Genomic DNA, 9,375 nt, shown 5'->3' with positions numbered 1-9,375 from the left:
AGGTAGCGTCAAGGTTTATCTATCTTTGAGACTAAAGTTAAGTGTATATAATAATGTTATCAACAGCCAAAAAGACTGCTAAAGCAAATGGTTGGTAATGATATATCAAAGAGTAGCCAAGTTTATTTTGGTTTCTTATCTATCGTGAAAGAGTATTATTGAATCAAAACCAGTGTTGCTGAGTGATATCTTTGGCTTCACAACTGAGATTAAAGGGTCTGCAACAAATGCTGATATTAAAGGACAAATGCACTAACATAATTCGGAATAAAGTACATTTGGCCGCCCAAGTGCTGGTGGAGTCTTTCGTTGGAGAAAGAATCAAGAAGAATGCAGATTTGCAATATGGTTTATGTGAACAAGAAACTGTTTAAAGAGGTAAGAGACAAGAAATGAAGAAGCCTCTTTATTTGCAAACAGGATATAAATAAATAGAAATGAGTACTATATATATATTTATCAGATCAGAAGATCCATCCGAGGAAGTTGTGTTTCATCTTTTTAAAAACAAAACCTGCATCCAGCTGATGCAAGCAAATCTAGTAATACAAGTAAAGGTGATTCTTTTCTTAAATACTGCTCATCAACCAGAGACAAATTCCGGTTTTCGATCATCTTTTATGGGCAACTCGTGTTATAAGGCCGAGAGCAATCAGATCTTCTTCTGGTCATTCCCAAGCTTCTGAAACTCATTTTCTAAGGTATCGAAGATCTTGTTGCCTTCGCAGTCTGGCTCAGGGAACATTACGTGGACTGAACCATGTCTTATCGGTGCACCTGTCCCTTTAACCAGAGCCTGTTGCTTGACATACTCGTAAAGTTCTTGGTGGAAAGAGTTATCCAAAGAGAAACAGTTGTCCGATGTTCCGTTTGAGATATGCCTACCAGAACCAGACCCTTCTCTTCTGCAGAAATGTGGGAGAGACTCATAGTCCATTATCTGCATATCAAAAGGTTAAAAACTTTCAGTCTTCTTGCACAAGATTGACACTTCTTCCTCCTTGGGAAAATGAATTGCTTACCTTTAGCAACTCATCTTTCCCGCAGCCTTTCAGCACTTGAATCTTCTTCTTTGTTCTCTCTTGCAACAGAGGCTTTATGGTTTTCCAACAAGCAGAAAATATGTACGGGACATTGACAATATAATATGTCTCAGTCTTCTCTGGATAGTTTAAATCATCTATTGTGGTTATAGCAGTCATCAACTGCAGAAAGATAAGGAAAACAACAAAAACATGTGGTTAAAAAGAGAACCAAAGTTATATAAATCACAGTAAATGCAATAGTACACTGTTAATACCTTAATTTGACTTAAAGCAGAAAGCTTTAAACCAGACATATCCAAAATTTTCAAACAAGTGCAGATTGGTCGTCCCTGTTTCTTTGAGGCAGATGGCTACAGACAAAAAAAATACACAATCAAGATTCGATTAAAAAAGACAAGCATATGTACAAGAGTATGGAAGAAAAATTTATTTGGTCTTACCAATATTACACGATCACGGTACTCATTCATTTGAATATGAGACTGTACATAGTAATGGACCTGAATGAAGAAAGGGGAATAAGAAAGGCTACAGTTAGAGTTTCAACTTCGTATCAAGTCTCTGAGTGGAAGATGATAGAGATGCTTACTGAGGCTTTGTCATATGTGCTAAGCCCCACACCAATGGCAATGACAGGGAGACCCTAAAAGTCAAATGATTTAACAAATTTTGTTTTAGTTGGATGAAACATGCTTTTAAATTTCAGAAAGTTAAAGAAAGAAAGGGACTCAAAATAGTAGTACCTCTTTGGAGTAACCAGATACACCGACAAGTTGTGTGTCTCTGACTGCTCTGTACAGGTCAACAGGAACAATGGGTTTCTGCACAAAAAAAAATCAATGATCAGATGAGAGCTATCAAAGGGTCACGGAATTGGACAAGCAAAAGCTGAAAACTCACTGTTAGTATCTTGTCAATCTCGTTTTGAGTCCTCCATTCTAAGCACTCGATCAGCTGTAACACTTGCAGTCATTAGTCTAGATCCCCCAAAGAAGCTAGCATCAAAGACAATCTAGATAAGGTGAAAGCAAACAGAATGTAAAACCATTTTGTGAGCTTTCTGGACATTCCAATCCCTCGCCTTAAGAAAGCGTTGCAAATTCTCTTTTGTATACCCTTGATGAATGTTCTGCAACATAACACAAGCACTCATATAAATCCACCAAATGTATTGTCTAAAGCTAGAGACAACACATAAGATCCAAGGTTACATATGAAACCACAAACTGAAAACTCTAGATCAGTCAAATGCTACAGCTCCACAGATCCAACCACACTGGATCAAAACGGATCTATTTAATAACCAATGCAAAGTATAGATCCAGATCAATGAAATCAAATCCACAGGACATGGTATAAAAAAGGGATTTTTTTTTATTTCTTGGGTTTGGTTGGAATCCTATTTATAGAAAACTAATCCACAAGATACCAAATCGAAAGTAGCAATCTTTGGGTTCAAGAAGCAGAGAGTTGAGAAGAAGTTGAATCTTTTGAAAGAATCTAAACGAGAAAAGTTAGTAAATTTACTAACCCGATACGACTCTCTCAGTGAATCATCAACTGTCCATACCAGAAAAGAAAAACAAATTAAGTGAAATCAGCTAAAAATTCGTCGGCGATGTTCAGACAAAGGAAAGATGAAAAACAAGAAAACACACACACACCGTCTTCCATTAAAGCACGTAATTGCTTGATAGCTTCCTCATTAGTGATGCTCATTTCTTCTCCTCTCTTGTGATAGATAGAGATCTCAGCTCAGATTTGAAGAAAGTTTCAGCGCAAAATCGAAAGAGGGTTAAATCTCTGATCTCACGGACAATAGTGTGCCTCCGAGGAGAAGTGAGAGAAAGATATAAAAAAGGAAACTTTTTTCTTTCTGATTTTTATGGAGCCACGAAGATTTAAAAAAAAAAAAAAAAAAAAAAAACTTTAGAGAAAGAGAGAGAGAGAGACCAAGTTCTTCTCTCTTCTTCTTCTTCTACTTCTTCTTCAAGACCAAAGAGTTAGAATGAATATCATATCATGATGATGTTTCCTTTGTAATAAAATTGAACCAGAGAAATGAAAAATTATATTTCCAATTTTTAACACATCTTTACGAATATCACGCATGCCTTTTTCTTTTTCATAATTGAATTATTTTTTATATTTATATATGGAATGAAAAGTCAAAGTGAGAATCTGAATTTACTTTTTACAAATTTATTCGCATTTTCTAAGTGTATTTAATGACTTTTTACAATATTTATGGTAAATTAAATTCCAATAAAAATTGTGTATGATTGATCTTGTTTTTTTTTTAATTGAAAATTAGAGGCAGTTAATAATAATAAAATTGACGCACATGCTTCCTAAAATTAAATAAGAGAGAGTATGCCATAAAAATGGAATCAAGTTCTTTCGAATTCTCTGATTTGTTGATATCCAATACATACGCACTACCAAAGTAAGTCTCGACCACAATTAAATATAACATATGTTAAGATACTTCTTTATGATTATGAAAAAGAAAAAAAAAATAATTGAATAGTTTGCTTGAGATTGCAACTTAAAAAAAAAAGAAAAAAGAGAGAATAAGATGCATGCCCCATACAATGTTTCTTCTCATAAGGTAAAATAACCAAAAAAAAAAAAAAGAACTGGTTGATATCTTCTTTTTTTTTGTAAACAAAGAAGTGAGATTCAAAGAAAGAAAGAAATAAAGAAACATAAATGTCCCATAAGCCATGTGTTAGTTCTCTTCATTCATCAATCACAAGAAAATATTTAAAATACCCCATTTATTATGTTTATGTGTATGTGTAATATGTATATATGAGTCATATGACACATGCATCATCGTCCTCTCTTATTACCTTTTTCTTCTGTCGGTTTTAAATAATACAAATAATTTTAGATATCATTCATATCAGAGACCATATGATAAAAAAAAAAGAAAAAACAAAACAATGCTTCTAAATTAGTGAAACTCGACCTAACATGTGGCATAAGTTAAATCTCGTTTATAGTTGGCAATAACACGAAATTAAATACTATGTATTATACCCTCCAATGAAGGTATCATTTTATTAAACATGCATGATCTTTTGATGCCCCTCAAAAAACTGGTTTTTAATTTATTATATACAGATTCAATTTCAAGTGGTTAATTATTATTTATTATTCTATACAATATAAACAAACACAGGCTATAATTGTCTAAAAGACTAAAACTATGGAATAATTGGAGAAATAGACAGTTTTTGAAACATAATTGTAGAAATAGTACAATTACTATTTACAATTAGCAAAATCCATATTTTTACTATGCTATTTTATTTCTTTGCCTTGTCAATCCTCACCAAAACATCTTATTTACAACAATGCCATTAATATATAATTAAATTATATTTTTCTTTCCTCTCAGATTTTTAATTAATATTTATTTATTTTTCTTTTTTCTTTTTAATTACATTCTCCCTTCAATCTAAAAACTAAAATACTAGTCAATGAAAAATTTTATTTTTACAAGTTTCAAATATATAAAAATCTATGTTTTTTTCTCTATTATATGATATGCATTTTGTTTGAAGATTTTATTTGATAATAACAAATAATTTTTATTAATTTTAGATATGTACAATTTACTAAGTGTACAGATCTAATCCGTACAACTTAAAACGTGTACATATGTACATCTGTACAACTTAATAAGTGTACAAATATTAGTATACAAGTCGTAATCGATTGTACACGTATTTGTACAATAGGATATATGTACAAATACAATTGTACAGATCAAACTGTATATTTATTATATGTACAGAAAAATGTATGTATAAAAACTATATACAATGATATATGTATAGATATAATTGTATGTATATTGACTACTATATTGTATTATACATGTATGTGTACAATATGATATATATGTACAAATACAATTGTACATATCAAACCGTACACATATTATATGTACAAATGAATTATACAGATGCCTTTTGTACATCTACCCTTTTGTAATTTACCACCACTACACTATACCCCACTTTCTCATCTATCTCACACATTCTCTATCTCACATAGTGGACCCCTTGTCTATTTATCCAATTTTGAATAGTAAATGTACTATATCACAAATTAAGTTTTGAAAATGTACTATAATGCTAATTTTCCCTAAAACTATCTAGAAGGTCAATTTTATGAAACTTACATTTTATGTGTCAACCTGTTTTTTTGTTTTCTTTTCTAAATATATATTTTCAGTTTATATACCTATTCAAGTATTTTTTACATTGTCTCATGCATCCATCGTTCCCACCACATTTCGGTAAAGCTCTTCTCCGACCAATACTGATGAGCTTAAAAATTTGAGAATAGTATACTTACGTAGTCTTAAGCCGTTGTGCATACTTAACTTTAGCCGCAGCTAGCAGTGCATAAAGGATTTCACTCAGTTAATATATCGTACGTGATTATGATGATATATATATGTATTACGTGCATTAATAACGATAAAACAAATATAGTGTGTAAAAGTGCATGAATGTCTCAAACTGTTTAAGGACCTTGTGCAAAAAATATAATTTACGTTTGAAATAATTTACGCACTGCTGCGGCTAATAATAATGAGAACTTTGAAATAATTTACGTTTCTTCTATGCAGAGAAAAACTGTATTATTAAGCAAATGTTAGTAAATATCGGAACAATGTGGAAGATGCATGCTAATTAAAATGACCATGATTACCTTAAACATATAATAGCATGCATGGCATCCTTTGAGAAGAAACACCATAAGTTAAGTAGCAAAGAATTTATTAATCATGCATGCCAGCTCTCTTTAATTTTAATCTTTGCTCAACGGTGACGCCTGATCACTAATATAATAAGAGCCATGCATGCACCCCATCAATTTCTTGAAAAGCTTCCTGGATCTGCGGGCAGTGATAGCGTTCTTAACCTCACGATGAAATTTAAACCATGCATGCACCTCCATAATCCATTAATTCTCTCATGCGACAACACGACACCTTTCGAGTCCGTGACTCTTTAACAATCGGCTCTCTAGCTATTTGAGTTATACTTGTGTTAATTACGGATGGTGATCAGAGGAGTAATTTGGGGAATAAGAAAAAGTGAAATGGTTTGAATTCCTCTAAATCACATATATATATAGAGGACTTGAAACTTTCTCAAGGTTAGAGATATTCAAACAAAGTGTAATGCATTGCTAAACGCGATAAAGTGAACACCATTTTACGGATTTTACCGCTATATTTAATCATTTCCAAAAACGGCGTCGTATAGAGAGTATACCTTTAACGAAACAGTTGTTCCTGTGTTCTTCTTGTTCCATAGTTTGGTCTTTTCAAGAGAAGAGCAGAGAAGGGGGGAGTTATGGAGGAATCGCGAGATATACTGATGTCAACGCTGATTGAATCTGGGGTTTTCATTCCCGGAGATTTCTCTTCCGTCGGCGAATTTTCCTCGGAGGCGTTGGTATCGATCTGTGCTCAGTTGCTTAATCTCATTGACCCATCCTCGTCGTCGCTTTGCGATGAGCTCCCTGATTCTCTCCCCGATAGGTTTAGGATCTGCACCGATATCGCTCATTCTGTTAAGAGTCTAGGCTACATCAACGACATGAGTTATTACAAGGTATACATTTATCACAAAGAAAAAATCTTAGACTTTTAATGAATCTGTGCGCGTCGCTGCTTCCAATTTGTATGTTAGTAATCACAAAATGATGAATTTGTTTGTTGGGTTGATAGGGAGAATCGTCTTTGATTAAAGGAATTAACTTTAGGATTTAATGTCTCTGAAAGGGACATGCTTTTACAGTGGAATTTATAGATTAGATGTGGAAGTTATAGCTCCCATTTCGTCTATCAATAGTGTTTTGTTCTTTGTATTTCTGATTCTGCAATGTCCTGAGAGAGTGGAGGTGCTGTGAGAGCTAGTGAGATGGGTTCCTGAGAGCTGTGATAGTCCTTTGGTCTTCGTTAGAAACTTTTCATTCTGGATAGTGTTGCTTTTCTTATATGTGTGACATCATGCTGAAACAGATTGTATGTGTTGCTTGCGGCAGTTTCTGCATCCATCTGAAGATGACTCGTATAGGTTGGTTAGGTTTCTAGTTGAGAGGCTTTCCGAGAAAAATCAAGGACTGCAAACTTCCCTAGCTGCTGATTTAGCTATCAGACCCACGATGGAGAATTTCAGAGATACTTCAGAAGAGATGATGGTGAAGGAGGACAAGGATGAGTCTTTCGATATGCATATACAGAAGGTTGAAGCTGTCCTAAAAGATCTTACAATGAATACTGAAATCTCCCGTTCACCAGACTCTCGCGCAAACAATACCTCAACCAATGGTTCCCTCATTGTTGACTCTTTTCCACGAAACACAGATGACCCTGTTACTGATTTACCATCAGATCGTTCTTTAAGAGAGTCATCTGGATATGACGAGAATTCTTATGAAGACCCATCTGAGGTACTTGTTCTTCTGCTTATTGTGGTCTTATCTTTTTCTTTTTTTATGTGTTTGGACATTTACATAGGAATCGTGATTTCAACCCATTTTTATGAATGATGATGGCTTATTATTTTTCTGCTTTGTAGACAAGTTATGAGACTGTTGAGTTACAGAATCAACATAATTTACTCATGGAGGAACTGGAATCTGGATCTTCAGAGTTATTTAGACTTGGCAGCGAGCTGGAGTTATTAAAGATGGTTGCGGAGAGGTTATTGGAAGACAAACAGCCGGGTGGATCATATCTCGATGAGCTCAATCAACAACTAGTGGTCAAAAGATGTAATCTCATGGATATTAGAAAGCAATGGTATGAACACTATTCTATCATTTTCAAGTTGAAAGCATCCATGCATTCAGTTTCATGGGCTACCACAGGAATTGATAACTTGAAATATATATGTACAATCCCTGTATGAATAAATAGATAGAGGCATTGGCGGAGCACTATGTATAGCATGATTTACTAAGTATATCATCTCTTCCTTCAGGGACGATGTAAGGAAGACTTTGGAAACTAAAAAGCTACGTCTTTTGGACAAACTTCATGTAGAGGAGCCAGAGGCTAAAGAGAAATTCCATAAGTTGAGAAAGGCTGAACTGGACTTACAATCTGTATCATCAGAAAGTCAAAAGAGGTAACCAGAAACTCGTATTACATGGCTCTTCACTATCTATGATTTTTGACTTTGTGCTTTTGATTGTTACTTTATCTCTTTTTCTTTTTGCTATTAGAGATATATGCTTCTAAGTTCTTTTGTTGGGTAATAACAGTGGAACACAAAAAAGTTATAAAGAAGAAAAATAAAAGCATTTTTTTATGGGTGTTGGCGTTGAAGCCTTGAATATATAACTGTGCCTGTCACCTTGATCAAGTTATTATTCCCTAGACTCTCGTATCATTTCAATGTGTTAATCTTTTCCCTACAGGGAAGATGAACTGTGTAACCTATACAATGAACTTGAGAGGCAGCCAAAAGCAGTGCCTCGGAAATCTCATATCCATGGGATTAAAGAAATAACTAAAAATAGCCGTAAACTTGACACTGATATTCAGAGAATTTCAGAGGAGACCAGGGGGCTACAATTAGAGAGTAACTCTATCCGAGAACGACTGCACCGATCATATGTTGTTGTGGATGAAATGGTTACAAGGTATGAGCCTTTTCTCAGACATATTTGAACTGTCTTGTCAGATATACACCAAAGGAAAAGTTTCCATGCGCTCGGCTTAACAGAACATTTATAACTTTTGATAATGTGATGATGAGGAAGGTTTTTCTTTTTATGCAGCAAAGTGAGAAAAGATCCATCGGTACGACAGGTCTACAAGCTACTGACCAGTATTCACAGTATTTTTGAGCAAATTTCTGAGAAAATTCTCATGACTGATCGGTTTAGAAGAGAAACAGCCGATTATGAAAAGAAGTTGGGGTCCATCACTGCTCGAGGCATGAGTTTGGAGAAACTACAAGCCGATCTGGATGCCATCAGGAAAGAAAACGAAAGCCTTAAGAAATAACTAGTTCATGTCTCATGTGGCAGATGAAGTTGGATGAAATTTTACATTTTTTGTAGAGTTTAAGGTATCCGTTTATGTGCTTTCAAATATTGAGGAAGTGTTTGTTTATAGGAATGTGTAATCTTTTTCTCAGATATATGAAAACTTTTCTGTTCTGATCTCCCCTACCAAAGAGAGCCTAATGCTGATTCGACTAAGTCACATCATATATGTTAAACTTTTCTGATCTGATCTCGCCTACTAAAGAGAGCCTAATGCTGATTAGGCTAAGTCACATCATAT

General features: G+C 34.2%; 2 protein-coding genes across 3 annotated transcripts; one reads left to right on the top strand and one right to left on the bottom strand.

The window, feature by feature from the left end:
• Positions 1–424: 424 nt before the first annotated feature.
• LOC17898947 (SEC14 cytosolic factor) lies at positions 425–2,967 on the bottom strand. Its single transcript, XM_006305286.2, has 10 exons — positions 2,711–2,967; positions 2,578–2,606; positions 2,092–2,175; positions 1,947–2,000; positions 1,790–1,867; positions 1,636–1,689; positions 1,487–1,546; positions 1,301–1,396; positions 1,023–1,205; positions 425–940 (listed from the first exon to the last, which is right to left on the bottom strand). Exons 1-10 carry the CDS (start codon positions 2,763–2,765, stop codon positions 653–655), a joined length of 981 nt encoding a protein of 326 aa, XP_006305348.1. The 5' UTR covers positions 2,766–2,967; the 3' UTR covers positions 425–652.
• A 3,416-nt stretch (positions 2,968–6,383) lies between these two features.
• On the top strand, positions 6,384–9,255 carry LOC17899203 (spindle pole body component 110). Of its 2 annotated transcripts, none has more exons than XM_006307255.2 (6): positions 6,384–6,688; positions 7,122–7,529; positions 7,658–7,881; positions 8,063–8,209; positions 8,502–8,726; positions 8,865–9,255. In XM_006307255.2, exons 1-6 carry the CDS (start codon positions 6,428–6,430, stop codon positions 9,091–9,093), a joined length of 1,494 nt encoding a protein of 497 aa, XP_006307317.1. In that variant the 5' UTR covers positions 6,384–6,427; the 3' UTR covers positions 9,094–9,255. The 2 variants fall into 2 exon arrangements, with proteins under 2 accessions (XP_006307317.1, XP_006307316.1); XM_006307254.2 differs by having other exon boundaries at positions 6,600–6,688; positions 7,099–7,529.
• The last annotated feature ends 120 nt before the right edge of the window (positions 9,256–9,375 follow it).

This window comes from Capsella rubella, unplaced genomic scaffold (assembly GCF_000375325.1).
Source record: "Capsella rubella cultivar Monte Gargano unplaced genomic scaffold, Caprub1_0 scaffold_1, whole genome shotgun sequence".
NCBI classification, from domain to species: domain Eukaryota; kingdom Viridiplantae; phylum Streptophyta; class Magnoliopsida; order Brassicales; family Brassicaceae; genus Capsella; species Capsella rubella.
Note: the sequence above shows the minus strand (reverse complement) of the source record. Positions and strands in the feature narration are given on the sequence as shown.